The sequence below is a fragment of the Chiloscyllium plagiosum genome, chromosome 12 (assembly GCF_004010195.1).
Source record: "Chiloscyllium plagiosum isolate BGI_BamShark_2017 chromosome 12, ASM401019v2, whole genome shotgun sequence".
NCBI classification, from domain to species: Eukaryota; Metazoa; Chordata; class Chondrichthyes; order Orectolobiformes; family Hemiscylliidae; genus Chiloscyllium; species Chiloscyllium plagiosum.
In genome coordinates, this window is record NC_057721.1 from 57349130 (window position 1) to 57369672 (window position 20543).

The 20543-nt window shown below is 38.7% G+C and overlaps 1 protein-coding gene across 1 annotated transcript in view; it reads left to right on the forward strand.

The window, feature by feature from the left end:
- filip1l (filamin A interacting protein 1-like) overlaps positions 1–10495 on the forward strand; it is a 252304-nt gene extending 241809 nt beyond the window's left edge. The window contains exon 5 of the mRNA XM_043701146.1: positions 7347–10495. Within this exon, the coding sequence (XP_043557081.1) occupies positions 7347–10131 (2785 nt within the window). The 3' untranslated portion in view covers positions 10132–10495. The remainder of the gene's footprint in view (positions 1–7346) is intronic.
- Positions 10496–20543: the final 10048 nt, after the last annotated feature.

Sequence of the window (20543 nt, forward strand, 5' to 3'; positions counted from 1 at the left end):
GCCCCTCCCCCAAGTCCCTCCTCCCTACCTTTTATCTTAGCCTGCTTGGCACATCTCCTCATTCCTGAAGAAGGGCTTATGCCCGAAACGTCGATTCTCCTGCTCCTTGGATGCTGCCTGACCTGCTGCGCTTTTCCAGCAACACATTTTTAAGCTCTAATGTTGGCTGCATATCAATCATCTTTCATAGATGAAAGAATGCCAATGATGATCATCCATATAGAAGGCAAAGAAGAGGTACTCAGACCAGTGATAGAGCTGAAGCAAAATGGGAGAAAAAGTTATTTACTTGCTCAGGTAGAAATTTCATTCAATTGATCATCATGTTCAACAGTAGAAAGGATCACCATCAGTTTGACAATACTATATACATGCTATATTTAGAGATTGTTATAGTAGTTCTACAATCCTATTTTAGGTTAAATATTACCTAATTATCCCTATTTTAGGTTAAATATTACCTAATTATCCCTATAAATGCACAATGACAGCACACCATCAATAATAGACTTAATGGCAAAGAAGTGTTAAGATAGTGAATGTATTATGGAATCAGTGTCACTAATAGTATTTTAATCACATTCTCCATCTGAACTATTACAAATAATACTAAAATAAGCATGACATTGTTCACTGATTGCAATTTCATTCTTACAAAGGCTGAAGTGAAGCATCATTTTATATTTTAGACACAAGGTGAATTTGAAAAGCAATTCTTTGGAGTAATACATTTTTTATTTAAGAATATTTCACATATTAAAAAATATGTTCACACCGAACAGCAATAGAATTTCATCAATAAAGGTTAAAAATTAATTTTTTCATAAACAGCCAGAATTTTTGTAAAAAATCTCACAGTCAGTCAAGAAATTCACTTAACAAAGCAAAACAGCTCAAATCACCAAAGCAACAATCGATCTAATGGGCAATACTTCTTAAATATTATTGTTACATTTCAAGCTAGCCTGCAGAATAATTTATGCCATTGATCGAGATAGTTATAGATTTCTTTGCAATAATTCATTTTCACTGAATTGTGACAGCTGCCATCCTAGGTCTGAGTCTATCTTTTTATTTCCCCTCTTTCCCTTCTTCTTGCCTTACCCCTACCATACCTCTTTTTTTTTCTCTTCTCTCAGTTATTTTACATTCAAAGGCCCAAATTCTTCAACACCCATCTTTTTTCCCGCTTACCTGCCACTACCCCAGATTTTCCACCCTCATAAATAATACAGCTTATTGAGATTCCCTCTTTCAGCATCCTCCAAAATATCCACTGAAACTATCATTGCATCTTCCTTTAAGCAGCAACCCTAACTGCCTCATCCTGCTTGGTCCTCAGTATTCCCATGCCTTTCCAGAATATATGTTTGTTTATGAACAAGGCCCTTCTCCCTTGAGCACACTGAATATCCATACTGCTAGCCTGGCCTGGATGGTAATATGGCAGAAGGATGATGATGCTTTTCCTTCTCTGGCTACATGTTGACCCCACTTACCGAACTCAAGCTGTTGCATCAGTGTGGATCACACCCTGATCGATCTCCCGACTCATCTGGTAATTTCTCATCCTTTAACCAGACTTGTTAACTATTTATGACACCAACCTAAAATCTTTGTCAGTGTTACCAGCACAAGTATCACACCAAATTTCTCTGCATGAAAGGACATTAGAGGCAGGAAACCATATAACCTTTAACACATACGTGGATGAACACTTGGAATGTTCAAAGCAATAGGCTAAAGTGCTGAACAGTGGGATTGGTGTAGATAGGTCAACACAGACTCAATGGATCGAGGGCCTCTTCTATGCTGTATGACCCGAAAACTCTAAGATAGCCGCTCTGCTTTCCTTCCTCAGCTTTGGCAGCAAGTAATTTCTTAGCCTCAGTGATTTCAGCCTCCATCAATTCTTCTTCTACCTGCTCCGAATTCTGAATGTAGGTTTGTTCACTGAGCTGGAAGGTTCATTTCCAGACGTTTCACCACCCTAGTAGGCAACATCTTCAGTGAAGGGCTGCCATAAAATGATGAAGGACTTTTGCCCGAAACATCGATTGTCCTGCTACTCGGATGCTGCCTGATCTGCTGTGCTTTTCCAGCACCACTCTAATCTAAATTGTGGTTTCCAGCATCTGCAGTCCTCACTTTTGCCTAACATCTTCAGTGGGCCTCCAGGCAAAGCATTGCTGATAATTCCTTCTTTTTATTTATATGTTTGGGTTTCTTTGGGTTAGTGATATCATTGGTGATGCTCTGGATTCATTGCTTTTTTCCCCTCTTTACTTCTTGCCCTTCGTATGAACTCTCCGACCCATATTCACCAATTAGTTCTTGTCATTCTCATATGCCTTGCTCCTCTTATTGTTGATCATCACTGATAAGCAATTTCTAATATCGCTTGTTTCTATATCCATCTCTGGGGGGAGATAAAGTCTCTATCAGGTCATCTGTCACACACTTTCAAATTACTAGCAATGTAACCTTTGTGCCACAATTCTTTATGACATTTGCGCAGCGAATGAGTTGTTAAATCAAACCTTCTGCATTATGTTTGATGTTGTTGTCCCCATCAAAACAATAACTTTCTCTCTCACTCGAGTCATTCTTCCTTGCTTGTATCACCATTCCACATTCTTCAGTCTAAAAGACACAGGTTTCAATTTTTATGGCAGACAAATTGTATGACCAGATTTGGCTCTATTTAGTTCAACCATGCCAGCCCTGGTTGTCTCAAACAATGTATTATCAGGTACTGCTCTACATCATTAACACGGTGCATTCTTCAAAGATAATCTAGAAATGTAAACATACACCTCCACTTCCTTTCATCACCAAAAAACATTATTTTAAACCATCCTCTCCTGCCTAACCTCCAAAAAGGTCCAGGAAGCTCATGGACTTTTTTTGTCACAAAGTTTGAGATCATGCATTCAGCTGCCACTGCTCCTTCCTCTTCCCTAATCCACTCAATTTGACCTGCTTAGATGTTCCCCACTGCCCTTGTCCTAGTCTTTCTCCCATTGCATGCAATGCTGTCTATGAGTTGAAGTTGAGTGTGGGGCCAACCTTTTGTTCCCTCAATTCTATTTTGACTAAACTATTGACCAGCCAAAGTCTCTTCCTGCATCCCGTATATTCTTAATGGTTCCTGATTCTGAGGTATTATTTACTTCCATTCACCCTCTGCTTCAGGTCTGCTACCATTTCGCTTTTTCAATACAAAAACACCTCTATGATACCACCATCATTACAAATGTCCTTGCATACAAGAGCCCAATTTCCAATCTCCCATTCCTCTCTGTATCCAAGAATTTGCTGTTCCCTCCCATATCTCTACCTCTCTTTCCCACAAGTCAATGCTTGAACCCCTCCAATAAAATTGCCAGCCACAGTAATGAAGCTATCTTTATCAAAACCATGAATAACCTTTTTTTGACTGCAATAAATCATCATTCCTCATTTTCCTAGATGAAGCCTTTGACAAGTTGACCACACCACACTCCTTTGATACTTCACCTCTCTCATCCAACCAAGTGAACTGTCCTTGCTTGCGTCTATTCTTCTTTAGCAAATCACCTCTTGGGAATCACCTGCGATGGCTTCTCTTGTCATTCTCACATCTTAGTCCTTCTAAGTTCTTACTTACATGTTTTCTTATGCAGCATCATCTGAAAATAGTATCATTTCCACATGTGCAATGATACACAACACCAAATTGCATAATCCTTCCACTGCCACTAAATTATTAGGCTTATTGTCCAACATTCAGCATTAGATGAGCAGAAATTTCCTCCAACTAAATATTGGGAGGACATTACCCATTAACTTTGTTCCCTGCCACAAACTCCATTTCCTGGCTATCAACTATAGCCTTCTCCGGCAACTATATAAGGCTGAATGGATCTGCTCTCAACCTTGGTGCCATATTTAACCTTAAGATGACCTTCTGACCTTATATCCATGCTATCACTAAGATTGCCTTTATCCATCTCTGTATTGTCACCAGAAGCTGCCCTTTCCTCAGTTCCTCTGTTCCTGGAACATACATCCATGTCTTTACTAACCCTAAACTTCATCAATCCATGCATTGCATGGTTGCTTTCCAATGCTCTACCCTCTGAAAAATGTGGTCATTCAAAACCTTGTTTCCTATATTCTAAATTGTATGAAGTCTTGTTCACTCAGTGCCCTTGTGCTTGCTGATCTACATTTTTTTCCTGATTGACCAACTCTTTGATGTTAAAAGCTCATCCTGGTTTCCAGATCCTACCATAGCATCACCTTTCCCTACTTCTAAGACCTCCCTTAGCTCCCTATAATGCTCCAGGAATGAGCTGCACTCATTCAATCCTGCCCTCTTGATTACCACAATTTTAAATTCATCCATCACTGCTTGCTCTGTCTTCAACTGCCAAGGCCCTAAGATCTAGAATCCCATTACACATCTCTGCCTCACCACCTCACTTTCTTCTTTCAGACACTCAAAGGCTAGTTCTTTCATCAGGCTTTTGATCTTCAGTCCAAATATATCTTCAGGTTAACCAGTGCCAAATTTTGTTTGGTAATACTCCTGTGAAACACTGGGGTATATGTTTTGACATGAAACACCTTACATAAACTGTTTCTGTGAATGTCATCACAATGTTATAAATGTTTAATAATGTCACATGCTAATAACTGTGATCCTCCAAGGGCATTTTCTTTTTCACGCTTCACAGTATCATTGTTCGGAAATGTTGTGGTCAGTAATCTTGTATGGGTGTTGCCAATATCACTAATTCTACAATTTTTAAGAATTCTCCATATACAAGTAAACGTTTTGTGTGTCTTTGTTTGAGATGAACAGGCTTAACTAAAATGTACAAGTCAGGGATGTGAATCAAACTTGGGTATCCTTGTTTCTACTACAACATTGTATTGGGTAGGAACATGTTATAACACGTAACACGGTCTATTGTTACTTTGGATGCTTGGGTCTATTGGATAGTCTTGAAAAAGGATATTTATTGTAATTTGCTACATCTGCGCAGGACTGATAAACCACATTCATGACTATTCTTGGATACTGTGGCTGTCAAGTGTTTCAGCTGTTACTCCACAAGGAACAAAACTCACTTCATCAAAACTGTATGCAACAAGATGAGACACGAGGGTGCATTGATAACACAACTCCCTGAATTCACAGACCACTGGTTTGTTCCATGTGTTGTTGAAAGAGTGCTCAATAAAAACATCCTTCTCAAGAAAAACTTACATTTTTTTTTCAAGATTCTTATGATAGGTCATTGACCTGAAATATTAGCTCCACTTGTCTCTCCACAGATGTAACCAGTACATTTCAACATTTTTTTAAATTTTGATTTCAGATTTCCAGAATCTGCAGTATTTTCCTTTTGCCTTTAAACAGTGCTGGTTACAATGTAAAATGCCCTAAGACATTTCATGGCTGTATTATCAAGTATTCTGAGCCATGTGTCAAAATGCGAGCAGAGCTGAAACCGGTCAGTTTTCTGGAACATCTTCAAAAGGAAGAAAGAGGTAGAGAGTCAACTAGAGCATTTCAACTTTCTTTCAGCTGAAATCAATAGTACCCTATGTCAAATTCACAGCATTCAGTCTGCCTCCATTCTAGCACATGTAGCAAAAATGTTATAAATCCCTGGTTTAATTTTTTTTCTATTCTTTGTGCTGACTGTGTTAAACACTCTCAGGATCAAAACAATACTACTGTATCAATGCTGAAAATGGATTGAGATGATTATTTAAAACTTCATGGTACCACTGATGCTGCCAGGTGAAGGGCTTTGCTCGAACCAGAACGCCCAGATGGACCAGGTTTGCCTGCAATCTGTGAAGGCACCCTGTACACACACAGGCTGCTTGTGTCATGTACAGATTGACAAAATAACTGAAAGTCTAGGTGAGGCTAGAAATTGACAATATAGATCTGAAAAGATCATAGTGCCTTGGGAAGAGGTTACCTGACGATTGAGATGAGGGGTTATTTTCAAAGTGTCCGCCAGGTTTTAATCCTCTGCAATGCACTGCACAAAGCAAGATAATCAAGAGATGGATTGAATTCAAGCATTTGGGACCAACCCAATTTTAGAACTTAGCACAACCTGTTTTTCAAAGACAAAATCTGTATTTCTCCATCAACAAAAAAAATTGGTACATTGTGCATTCACAATTTTGAATATTTCTGTTGATCTCTTTAAAAAAATTGTGAAATTATCAAGTTTTAGTCAAAGAACAGTTCCATTGGTTCTTACATTTGTTATATTGTTCTAGTTTCAATTCAACACATTGGACATCACTGCACAAACATCAACTTGACATATCAAAGGACAATTTTTCAGCCCCAAAAATAGGTCCTCCAAATAAGACCACCATTACATGCCATATTTGCATTCGTAATAAGCCTCTGATTTTCACCCTGTAAATGTGTGCTTTACTTGTAATTTTTAACACTTACAAGCAAGAGAAACAGGGTGTGTTGTGAAGAGGTGCAAGAGTTAGAGATACACCCACTCTTTGAAGTAAATGTTAATTAATTTTACAGGTTTCAAAACACTTTGGTTGAGGTTAAAATATTTTTGTACTGTTAAATAAACTGTCACATTAATTTAATCTGAATTACTGGTATTATTTTTAATTTATGTTTCAATATTGATGATTATAATATAAATACCCCTACCCTCACCAGTACATACGTAAACACCTGTTTTTGAAGGGTTTTATTTGAGGGCTCTGAAATAAACTAATGTGCCGACACCTAAGGTACATGTTTTAAGAGCTAATCACTTTTTTTTACTAGTATTATCAATGAAAATGTTATTAGAATACAATCAAACATTGAAGTTTAAATGAAAGCACAAATTTCTGAAAACTTTTGCAGGTCAGTTAGCATCTAAATAGAGAACAGGAGGGTCTTCACTTGAAACAATGAATTTTTCTTTCCACAAGTACTGATTGAATTGTTATGCTCCCAACATTTACTATTTTTGATTGATACCCAATTATCTGTAGCTTTTGTTTAAAGTTTATACATTGCTATGGTTTGCTATGATCTGCCTGTACTGCTTGCAAAACAAAGCTTTTCACTGTACTTAGATACAGATGATTACAATAAAACAAATCAAAATTGAGCAGTCAGTCAATATTGCTTTTGTTTGTGCAACTGGCTGAAAAATGTTGCTGAAGTATTTAGAAGAAAATATATTCAAGAAAGAATGAAAAAAGGAATTATGTATCAAAAATTAACGGGGATCCAGTAATTAGGCCATTTAATCTCCCTTAAGTCAAGCTGCTTTTTTCTCATCTCATGTTTTGTCCCTTTATAGGTTGAAAAAGCTAATTGACCAAGAAAAGGCCTATCAAGTGAAAAAAGATCAAGAAAATGTCAAAAAAATTACTAAGCTAAAGGAAGAGCTTACCAAGCTGAAATCATTTGCATTGGTACTGGTAGATGAACAGCAACGGCTTTCAGAGCAGCTTAACCAACAGAATCAAAAAGTTCAAGCTCTATCAGTCACTGCACAGCAAGCTCAGGAGAAATTAACAGTCTCCGAGGAAAAGACAACAGAAGAAGGAAATAAAGTGTTTGCTCTTGAAATTGAGCTGCAAACCCAATCTAGCAGATTTTATCAAGAGCAGGAAACAATAATGGCCAAATTGACCAACGAGGAAAGCCAGAATCGACAGCTTCGACTAAAACTCGCCACACTCAGCCGACAGATAGATGAACTGGAGGAGACTAATAAGTCATTGAAGAAAGCAGAAGAGGAACTGCAGGATTTAAGGGAAAAAATAAACAGAGGGGAATGTGGGAATTCCAGTTTGATGGCAGAAGTGGAAGAGCTACGTAAGCGGGTGTTGGAAATGGAAGGAAAGGATGAGGAACTCTTAAAAATGGAGAAGCAGTGCAAGGATCTCAATAGAAAAATAGAAAAGGAAGAAAGCCACAGCAGGAACCTAAAAACTGAAGTAGAGAAATTAAAGAGGAGAATAATGGAATTGGAAAAATTAGAGGATGCATTCAGTAAAAGTAAACAGGAATGTTATGTGCTCAAATGCAATCTGGAAAAAGAGAAGAATTTAACAAAGAAATTGGAAAATGAATTAGAAACCTTAAAAGTGAGAGTCAGGGAACTTGAAGCAATTGAAAACAAGCTGGAGAAAACGGAATTGGCCATGAAAGAGGATCTAAGCAAGCTTAAAACATTAACTGTGATGTTGGTTGATGAAAGAAAAAATATGGCAGAGAAGATGAGACAAACAGAGGATAAATTCCAAAACGCAAATGCCCAACTTCAAATAGAGGAAAATAAAGTTACTGTTGTGACAGAGAAACTAATTGAGGAAAGTAAAAAGGTATTAAAATCCAAAGCAGAATTAGAAGAGAAAACATACAGTTTGACCAAAGAAAGAGATGAGTTTAAAAAGAAGCTAAAAATCGAGGAAGAGCGAGGAAACGATCTTCAGTCCAAGTCTAACCTCTTGAAGAAAAGACTCCAGTCCCTTGAAGCAATAGAAAAGGAGTACCTCAAAAATAAAGGAAAACAAGAGTTTGACAAATCTCCTAAACATATACAACAGGATGATAATAAAGTTAGGGAATTAACTTGTGAGGTTGAAAGGCTTAAGCGCAAATTGAAAGATATGCAGGTTGTAGAAGATGATCTAATGAAGACAGAAGATGACTATGACTCACTGGAGCAGAGATACTACAATGAACAACAGGAAGTAAAACTATTGTCAGAAGAGCTTGAGGCTGTGAAGAAAGAATTAGCCAGATATAAACTAGCGGAAAAAGCTGAATCAACCAATGAACAAAACCTGTTTGACAAACTCAGTGAGGAACAGGCAAAATCTAGCCATCTAACAAGAGAAGTGGAAGCCCTCAAAGACAAAATTCATGAATATATGGCAACAGAAGACTTACTATGTCATTTTAAAGCAGAACAGACATCACTGCAGAAAAAGCTGACTCAGCAGGAAAACCGAAACAAAGAACTATCAAGAGAAACTGAAAATCTTACCAAAGAACTAGAGAGATACAGGCGGTTCAGCAAGAGTCTTAGGCCTGGCATGAATGGCAGGAGATTAAGTGAATTACAGCTCTGCTCAAAAGAGATCCAAACTGATGCATTGGATAGTGAACCACCTGATTATAAAAGCCTTATCCCTTTAGAAAAAGCAGTTATAAATGGAAAGATATGTACAGAAAGTGAAGAAACCGATTTCAATTCTCAACGTGATCAATCCTTGCAAGTGAACTACAATTCATTAACAGTAAATAGTGTCAATAATAAAAAGTCATGGACCCCATGGATGAAGAGCAAGGAATCTTGTGCACAAAATGGAAAAGCTGTAACCAAACAGAACGGAAATCTGATGCAGCCTGGTGAAATGGTGCTTACTCAGAAGCCAGGCCAGCCTCTTCATATAAAAGTAACACCAGACCATGGGCACAGCACGGCTACTCTTGAAATCACCAGCCCCACTTTAGAAAATTCATTTTCTTACACTAGTACAGCTGTCATCCCCAACTGTGGTGCTCCAAAGCAAAGAATAACCATTATACAAAATGCCTCAATAACACCTGTAAAGTCAAAGCCATCAGATGCATACTCCACACCAGAGCGTGCCCTGACACCCCTTTCCCGGACTGCAAAGCTAAAATCAAGAACTTCAGATTCATGTGGTTCAATGACTCCAGAAAGGACAATGTCACCGGTACAAATTGTTGCTGTAACTGCAAACTCACCAGCACAAGCTTTGTCTCCTGAGCCAATGGAAGTTGCTACAGCTCATACGATCTTTAGAGTATCACCTGAAAGAATACAAGGACGTCAGATACAAAAGTCAAATACAAGTCCTAATGTAATTACAACTGAAGACAATAAAATCCATATCCACTTAGGTAATCCCCACATTCAAACAGCTACACCTGTCTCAAGACCAATGAGCCCATGCAGTTCAATCCAGGAGGTCAGGACTCCAGCTATAACTAATGGGACACCAAATAAGTCAACCAGTAAAATCACCAGCAGTATCACTATTACACCAACAACCACTTCTGCCCCACGTCATGCACAAATTACAGTAAGTAATGTCTATGATTAACCTCCCTTCTCCAACCCAAATCCCAGTGAAAATAACAGTGCTCTTATTTTCCATATTAGAAGATCCACTTAAATTTACCTGCATCTTCTGTTTTAATTTGAGACTGGTTTGTGCATGTCATGTATAAACCCTGCACCTAATCAACATCCTCCTGGATTTGTGTGTTTACTCAAACTGTGTGTACATACTATAACCTGTAACTCCTCAACATGAGAGACTTGTATTAAGCGGTCAATCACCATTTAATCTGCACTGTATTACAATGGAAAACTGTACTTGCTTCGATTATTAAAACAAAAAAAAATCAGATACAAATTGTAATAGAGAAAAACAACTCATGAGTAACAGTAAACACTAGAATGAGTTTGTTGAGTTTCTTTTTGTTTCCTCTTTTGCATGTTTACAAATATATTTCATTAATGGAAGAGGTACTTGAGTTATGCTGTTCTGAAATTGTCTTAAATCATCAATTTCTTTTCTGGAAATGGGTGTTGCTTCAGGTTGTTTCACTCCAGAATCCAAGTTCAGTTGCAGCTGTTGGAATAAACATTTCATCTGCAGACTGAGAATCATATCCAATTCTCAGACCTTGAGAATATATTGTGGAGTAACAGCACATTGCATAAGAATATTCAACATATTCACCCAAAATTCCTCCCTGCTTTTAAAAGAAAACAATAACCAATTAATTTTAAATGGACCAATACTGCATTATAATACCAGAAGAACTTAATACGGTAAGCATTCATATAATTATCACAAAGTAAATTCAATGCTATAGTGATTACCAACACAAAAATGTTCACAATGCAGGACAAACAATATCAGATAAGCAAAAGGACAACTAGTGTGAAACTGAATAAGAAATTAAGTGGCTCAGTTGGTATGGGCTGTTGAGAGTGAGATTAAAGCACTTCATGGGACAGAATGAAGGGAGTGTTTATCACTTAACGTAGGAGAGCTTGGTGCTCTCACGAATTGGACAAAAACTTGAGAAAGTGATCCAATTTTCAATATTAATATCTCTCACGTGGTGACAACTTCGCAAGATTGATAGCAATTTAAAATTCTGAGACCGAGCAGAGCTGAGTTTGATCACTAGAAAATCCATTAGATTTAAAAAAAGGACAAAATTGTACATACTGGAAAATGAAGCTCAATAAGCATGGAATCTCACAAAGGATGTTGTATTAGATAAGCAAACTTATTGGCCAAGAATTTGCTGTAATAATAAAGGTAAGTATGGCAGTGCTCAGTGTTGTTACTGGGGAAATTTGACAGCAAGTTCTGGCATTCTTGGATTCACAGCAAAAAGCAGAAATTCGGAATCTGTCCGTCAGGGATACAATGTCCCTTCATTGTTACTCCTGTTGAAGCCTTCAACAACAGAATCATCACCTCTTAGTCTGATTCTTTTCAAAGAAAATTAGTTGCTACAGTCTTTAAAAAAGTGATTAAATCTTATTTGTTTTTGTTTCACCTCTCCTGCAGTCTCATTTGTTTGACCCAAACAACTTTGCTTCCTATTTAAATATAGCTTACACTGGCTGTTTTTACATTTTGCTTTGTCTCAGGATTCTTCAATCTGGTTGATTAGTCTCCCTGAAGTGTGTCCTAATCAAATACGTTCACAGAAATATTTGCTAGAAACCTTATTTATCACTACATGACTCCCTAAAGCCTGTCTGCAATTTACATGGTACAATTCAGGAGTTTTGATGGAATACTCCCACTTCCCTTGATAAGTGCAACACTCAAGACACTCGACTCCCAGGAGTCAATTGGTACCAGATCCACTTTCAGTTCTAAAACTCAATAGCAGCAGTGTGTAATATTTACAAGATTCACTGTAGAAATCCACCAAAGCTCTTTGTACAGTACCTTCCAAACCCACAATCATGATAACATAGAAGAACAAGGGCAGCAGATACATTGGAGTAGCACCATCTGCAAGTTCCTCTCCAAACCACTCATCATCTAGACTTGGAAATATATCACTATTTCTTCACAATCAGTGATCAAAATTATGGAACTCTCTCCCTAACAGTTTTGTGGGCATTTCAACACCAAAATGGACTGCAGCGGTTCAAGTAGGTACCTCACCACCATCTTCTCAAGGGCAATTAGGTATGGGCATTAAATGCTGGCCTAGCCAGTGATATCCACATCCCATGAATGAATAAAAATCCCCTATTGAAGACAAAATTCAAACTAACCTTTTAAAAACAGTAAGTCTGTGCTTTGGAGCCAATTAAAAAAGAGACAGCTACTTTTCAAGATAAATGAGGGGCATAGTTCTTTTGTCGTGGCTGCAAATGCCACAAAAAGTGTGGAAGCTAAAATGGTTAGTTCCTGAAAACGGATGTAGTGATCACAACGAGAGAAAGTGAGGACTGCGGATGCTGGAAGTCAGTCGAAAAGGTTGGTGCTGGAAAAGCACAGCAGGTCAGACAGCGTCCGAGAAGCAGGAGAGTCACTGTTTCAGGTTGGGACCCTTCATCAGGAGTTAAGTACAAAATCTTAAGAACAAATTAGAAAAATAAAGAAACACTGAAGTTTGGATAGAGCTTGTAAGTGGATCAGAAATGCTCCTTGAGGGTTCTTTAGTCACTGGCAGATGTCTGATGCCATTTTATGGATATTGGATGTATATGGACAGTGCCCAGGGAGCATGTGTTGAGATGTTGCTGCCCAACGTCGAGGTCCTTCGGAGCAAGTAGTTAGCTGAATTTGCCAGGTACTGCTCTGGTTTCCATGTCAAACTTTCCTGACATCTAGCTTGTCTAGTGTGTTTAGTATGACAGAAATCTGAATATCTATGAGGTGAGTTGGACAATCAACAAGACTTTTAATGAGTAATAGTCCCCAGTAGTGATCATAATGTGTTATTAATTAATGAGCATTTACTGAATTTCAGGTAGCACGAAGCCTTTGTGCTGCATGCTTCTGTGAATTATCTCTGCATCCAAACATCAACAACTGTACCATTTACCAACAGTACATGTCAACAGATAGTCAATAAGCTAAGTAGTTAGCAATGCTCAAAGCTCTCCTGCATGGCTTAAAGTTAGTCTGTACAAAGTTAAAAATCACACAACACCAGGTTATAGTCCAACAGGTTTAATTGGAAGCACACTAGCTTTCGGAGCGACGCTCCTTCATCAGGTGATAGCCTGTTGGACTATAACCTGGTGGACTATAACCTGGTGATGTGTGATTTTTAACTTTGTACACCCCAGTCCAAAACCGGCATCTCCAAATCATAAAGTTAGTCTGCAACTCTTAAAGGGAAAGGTGTACTATGAGTAGAGAACTTGCTGGGCTTCAGAGTTGAAGGGCCTATGATTTTTGATTAACAATGAGGAATGACAAATGTTACGACATGGGGTAAACCCTTCTGCTTAATTTAAAACCAACAACACACTAAAGATTTATCCCGTGCAGTAATCTGCAAAAATTTGAGAGACCAAGAACTAGTTAAAGTAAAAATTTAGAACCATATTTCTTAAAGTATAAAGAATAATTAACTAACAACTATTCACAATTCCTTACTCTAGCCTATCTGTTCCCTTCCCTTCTCTAATACTAGTCTGATAAAACTCACGATTACGATTTACAAAACAAAACTTCTTATCTCAAAACCAGGCAGCTTTTGTTTTCTCTGAATTCTTCTTAGGGATTTCTAATTCCCAGGTTACTGATCGATAAATGTACCTTTTAAGAGAGCTATTTTTCAGGCAGTCTTTTTTACATGCTGGGGCTTGGCAGTTCTCTTCTGAACTGTTCAATTTTCCCCAATCTTATACCCCAAAAGGATCAGATTGTTTCATTGGCATTTAAGATTGTCAGTACATTAAATTCAAACTGGATTGGAGTTTGGTATTTTTCGGGGTATAATGTAAACTGATTGGCCTAATTTGAATCTGTTTTGTCATTTCCAGGCAACAAGCTAATTGAGTTGTTCGACCAAATGTTACATTATATTTCTTTTCAGAACGCAGGTAGTTCTGCTGCTTTTAACTCTCTTAAAAGGTACAGTACACCCACATCTTCATAACATCTCCCCCCTTAAGAAGAAATGAACTATCATAATGAAAAGCTGGCTAAATTTTCAATTTTCTACTTTTTAAACACCTTACCCTAACACACAGATAACTTTCATATAAGTTCATCTTCTTCTCATATACCTCTATATACAACATTAAACAAAGACATATCTCATCTAAACTCTATCAGTTCAATCTGCCATAACGCATCTGTGATTATATTCTTCTGACCCACAACATGTATGATTTTTAATTTAAAGTCTGTAGCATAAGACTCCAATGAAATAGTCTCATCTTCTTGTCTTTAAAGCATTCTAAGAATGTAAGCAGATTGTGATCTGTGTACACAACCGTCTCCGACACATTGTTTGTGACATACACATTAAAATGTTCTAAGGCCAGTTCCAAACTCAATAGTTCCTTTTCGATCATGGAGTATTTCCTTTGGTGGATGTTGATCTTCTTCAAAAAGTAACCAACAGGCAGATCAATCCCATCCTCATCTTTCTGTAGGAGTACAGCTCCAACCACTATGTCACTAGCATCAATGGCGACTTTAAAAGGTTTTGAAAAGTTTGGTGTAGCTAAAACTGGATTGGTGGTTATTATGGCTTTCAAATGTCAAATGCCTCCTGACATTGTTCTATCCACTGAAACTTCGTGTTCTTCTTCAGCAAATTGGTTAACTGTGCCATTATACTACTGAAGTTTGGAACAAAATTGCAATAGAATCCACTGAGTCCTAAGAATCAAAGCACCTCTTTCTTCAAGGTTGGTTGCGGAAATTCCTTGATGGTCAGCGTCTTTGTGACCGATGGTATGTTCCAAGAACGTCACCTCTGTTTTTGCAAATTTCATTTTATTTATGTTTATCTCCAGTTTTGCTTCTCATAGTCATTCAAAGAACTCGGCCAACTGTACCTTGTGATCTTTCCAGGGCTTACTAAAGATCACTACATCATCCAATTAGACTGCACAGTTTGTAAACCTAGGCAGAACTATGTCCATGAGTCTTTGGAATGCGGCAGATGCATTCTTCACTCCAAAGGGCATCACTTTCAACTGATATAGCCCATTTGGGGTTACAAACGCAGAAATTTCTTTTGCTGTCTCTCATAAAGGTACCTGCCAGTAAACACATATCAAGTCCAACTTGGTGATGTTTCTGGCTTGTCTGACTTTCTCAATACAATCCTCCAATCTAGGAATTGGATGTGAATCTGATTTTGTAACGGTGTTGACCTTCCGATAGTCCACACGGAATCATCGAGTCCAGTCCGGTTTGGGAACAAAGACGATTGGCGAACTTCACTCGCTCTGGCTTGGTTCAATGATGTCTTCGTCAAGCATGGCCTCCACCTCCATCTGAACCTGTCTGGCTTTGAAAGGATTAAGACAATAAGGGTGTTGTTTTATTGGAGAAGTATTCCCTCCGTCTACTACTTGTACAATAGCATTAGTCCTCCCCATCTGATTCTTACATATGTCCTTGTAGTGCAGTAACAAATCTTTCACCTGTGTTCTACGCTCCTGAGACAGATAGCTTACTAACCTCTCCCAAGGACTTCTTCATTTTTAAATCTATTTTGAAGCACATCAAAATCCACATTATCTGGATTTGATTCATCACTCTGCAAGGCAGTAACTAACATCTGTTTCTCCAGTTCTTTCTCTCTCGAATAATACGATTTCAACATGTTCACATGACATACCCAATACCTTTACTAAATAGTTCAACTGATTCAACTTTTTCTCAATTTGATAGGGACCACTAAACCTGGCTTTGAAGGGATCTCCTATCACTGGTAATAGTCCTAACACGTCATCCCCTCAGGAAAGCGTCCGAGTGTCTTCAGGTGCTGGTTAGCTAACTCACCTGCTCGATTTAATCTCTCCCTCACTTCTGATACATAATCAAAGTATAAGATCTTTGACTTTGATCCTGTCAATTTTTCTTTAATTAATTTCAAAGGGCCTCTCACTTCATGACCAAGTATTAACTCAAAGGGAGTGAACTGAGTAGATTCATTTGGGGCATCTCTAATTGCAAACAATACGAATGGGATTCCTTTATATCAATCATTTGGGTAGTCCTGACAGTATGCTCTCAACATGGTCGTCAAGGTCTGATGCCACCTTTCTAAAGCTCCCTGGGCTTTAGGATGATCTGCACTGGATTTGATACTCCGTAATGGAATTGCCTCCAGAAATCTAGAGGACACATCCATTATGGTTAACAAGTACTGGTTCCTACTTTCAGTTCTCGGGAGGGGTCTTACACAGTCAATTATAACCTGGGTGAAAGGTTCTTCAAATGTGGGAATTGGCAACAGAGGTGCTGGTTTTATTACGGCCTGTGGCTTACCTACCATTTGGCATGTATGACATGTACAGCAATACTTAACCACATCCTTGTGCATTCCAGACCAATAAAAATGTTTTTGTACCTTAGCCTGAGTCTTTCGTACCCCTAGGTGACCTCCTACAGGTAGTTCATGTGCTAACCCATAATACTTCCTGTCTGTATGCTACCAGCAACACAATCTGATGCACTTCAGCCCATTTCTCCTCTGCACTTACCTGCCGTCGTCTCCATTTCCGCCTTAGGATTCTATCTTTCAGATAATAACCCTCGAGAATTTTATCTGCCTCCTTTTCAGAGTACGCATCCACATACTGTATCTTTTATCATCTTGTCTTGCTGTAGCAAGTCCCTTAGCCTTTCAGGAGTAAACACTTCTGTTTGACTCAGGTTTCTCTTGCACCATTACATCAAACAGGGTATCCGCTAACTGAATCTCAACTCCTTCATCTTTCTCTTTTTGCTTCGTGCTGTAACTTATGATAGTGGGGTCTGGTTACCACCATCTGGGAAAATGCCAGGATATTTCTATTATAACTCCTCAGTTTCTTAGTCTTCCTTGGGGTTCTCCACAACAAGGGGTGTCACTACCACCTTGGATCCTGCCAAATCATTCCCAAGAACAAACTGGATTTCTGAAACTGACACTTTGTCAATGACTCCCACTGTAACTTCCCCAGTCTTAAGTTGGCACTCCAACCTGATCTTACATAGGGGAATGCTAAATTTCTTCCACAAATTACCACACTCTCAGGTAACAGATCAGATCAGATCGGAAAGAGTGCATATTCGCTCATCCCTTACTATCAGCGACTGGTTAGATCCTGTATCTCTCAAAAGCATAACTTCTTGTCCTTCTCCCCCTGTTCTTTCTGAGTAAACTTTACCCACAGAGGCAAATTCTTTGTAGAGATCAGGTACTAACTCCATACCCAGCCCCTGCCTAGGCTGTGCACATTCCTGCAGATTCTTGGCTTTTTTGGGGTCTCCTTTACTACCTTCACTAATGCCACTGACTTAGTTTCTTTTACCACATCTTTTCCCACAGTGCCCTCCTTTAACAACCAGCACTGTGACGTTACATGTCCCACTTTCTGGCAGTGAAAACATATTTCCCCAGTGCCCTTCCGAAACCACCAGCACTGTAATTTTTCTGTGTCCCACTCCGTTACAGTGAAAACACCTAAGGCCTTTCACCTCCTGTCCACCCTCTTGGGCTTCTTTAACCTGTGGTAAAATCTTACCAGTGCTCTCAACTCTTGGTTACATAGTGTAGGAACTCCCTTTCTCCCAACTTCTATCCCTCACAGTTCGAAATTCTGGCCAGAAGCTTGTCTTATGCACCAACATTACTCATCTGCTAATTCCGCTGCCCTTCTCACTTCCTGAACTTTCTGTTCCTCCATGTGAATTCTTACCATCTCTGGAAGTGAGTTTTTAAACTCCTCCAGCAGAATAATCTCTCTTAGAGCCTTAAAATTCTTATTTATTTTCAGAGCACATACACATCAATCAAAATGACTATGTTTAATTCTTTCGAACTAAACATAAGTCTGACCTGGTTTCTTCTTTGTGGTTCTGAACCGCTATCTATATGCTTCTGGTACCAATTCATAAGCACTTAAAATAGCCTGTTTAACCTCTTCATAATCGCTTGACCCCTCATCTGACAGTGCAGCAAATACCTCACTAGCTCTACCTACAAGTTTAGTCTGAACTAGTATTACCCATAAATCTTCAGACCACTCCATCTGCCTGGGCCATTTTTCAAATGAAATAAAGAAGGCTTCAACATCTTTCTCATCTAAAAGTGGCAGAGTTTTGACGTATTTATATATATCGCTACCTTCTCCGTTAATTTCCAACCTGTTAACTTGACTTTGCTGACTAAGTCACAACTTCTCAAGTTCAAATTCTCTCTCTTTTTGTCTCTCCCTTTGCTCAGCTAAGAACCTTCTCTCTCTCCCTCTTTTTTCTCTCTCTGTCCCTTTGTTTATCTTCTAATTCCATTTTCTTCAACTGTAATTTAAGTTTTTCTACCTCTACTGCACTTGTCTGTTTGTCTGATACACCAAAGTGTTTGAATAGTTCCCTTACAATTTCAGCTTGACTTTTGTCAATGGTTAAACTCAAACCTAATTTCTTTGCTAATTCTAAAAGTATGGCCTTTTTCTTTCCTTCTAAACTTCCTTGGCAAATTTGAGAATTATCTCCAATTCCAGAAGTTCTTTAGCAATATTAGATTAGATTAGATTACTTACAGTGTGGAAACAGGCCCTTTGGCCCAACAAGTCCACACCGACCCACCGAAGTGCAACCGACCCAGTACCATTCCCCTACACTTACCCCTTCACCTAACACTACGGGCAATTTAGCAATGGCCAATTCACCTAACCTGCACATCTTTGGATTGTGGGAGGAAACCAGAGCACCCGGAGGAAACCCACGCAGACATGGGGAGAACGTGCAAACTCCACACAGTCAGTCAGTCACCTGAGGCGGGAACTGAACCCGGGTCTCTGGTGCCACCCATTTCTCTCACTTTTAATTTACTCAATCACAAATCATCGAAAGTAAACAAATTGCATCACCTACATATTATTTAAAAATCTAGGACGCTAACCTGCAAGTGTTTAAAACTGCTGGAAATTTTCGTAGCCCAAATCTACTCAAACCTGTCTCAAACAATTCAAATCACGGACTGAGCCCCCAAACTGTTACAATACAGGGTAAACTGTCCTGCTTAATTTAAAACGAACAACACAGAAAAGATTTATCCCATGCAGTAATCTGTGAAAATTCAATAGGCCAAGAACTATTTAAAATAAAAACAACTACTTTATTTTTTAAAGTATAACAGAGAATAATTAACTAACAACGGATTACAATTCCTTACTCTAACCTGTTACCTTCCCTTCTATAATACTAGTTTGATAAACCTCCCAATTACGATTTACAGTACAAAACTTTTTATCTCAAAACCAGGCAGCTTCTGTTTTCTCTGAATTCCGGTCCTCTTTTCTTCTTCTTAGGGATTTTTGCTTCCCAGGTTACTGATCGATAAAGGTACCTTTTAAGAGAGCTATTTTTTTGGGCAGTCTTTTTTATATGCTGGGACTTGGCAGTTCTCTCAACTGTTCAATTTTCCACGGTGTTATACCCTCAAAGCATCAGAATGTGTCATTGGCTTTTAAGATTATCAATATACTAAATTCAAACTGGATTGGAGTTTGGTATTTTTTGGGGTATAATTTAAACCGATTGGTCTAATTTGAATCTGTTTTGTCATTTCCAGGCAACCAGCTAATCAAGTTGTTCGACCAAATGTTACATTATATTTCTTTTTAGAACACTTGGTTCTGTTGCTTTTAACTCCCTTAAAGGTACATCAGTCCAGTAATCTGTCTACTAATATATTGTTCAGATTACTGGGGTACGACCCAGGGCAAGATCTCCATGGGCCATGAACCTGCTGTCCTCTTTCAGGGAGAGAGTGTTATTCTTCCCACCCCCAGCTATCTTCTTGTTGTTGTCTGTCAACCAGCATCCACAAGTGCTGCAACCACACCTTGGCACAGCTTGCTATGGGCTTGTAAGGCAGATAGTCTTAGGTCATTCTACAAAACAACCTGCAGTTAATAGTCTTACACCAGCCCTGCTCGCACTCTATTGGGGCACTAAGAACAGGGAATCGTGCATGAAAAACTAGCACAAAGTAAATTTGCAAACGTGATTAGTTGAATTTTGTCATAGGTGTGGCATGATACCATTCATCCGTTTGATCTGCATCACTTGTTTTGGTAATGACCTCTACTTTTGCGTTGTGACCAAGTAGATCAGTAACAGAGGAAAGGTCTTTTTGGTGAATGGGAAACTGTGGTTGGACCTTCACAGGTGGTTAAGACAGAAAGGATTGCCAAGATTGCCTCCTTCCTTCTTCACAATCTCCTGCCTCCTGATTTTTAGCTGCTTGGTGAATATTTGGTGATAAGGGGTGTCCCCAT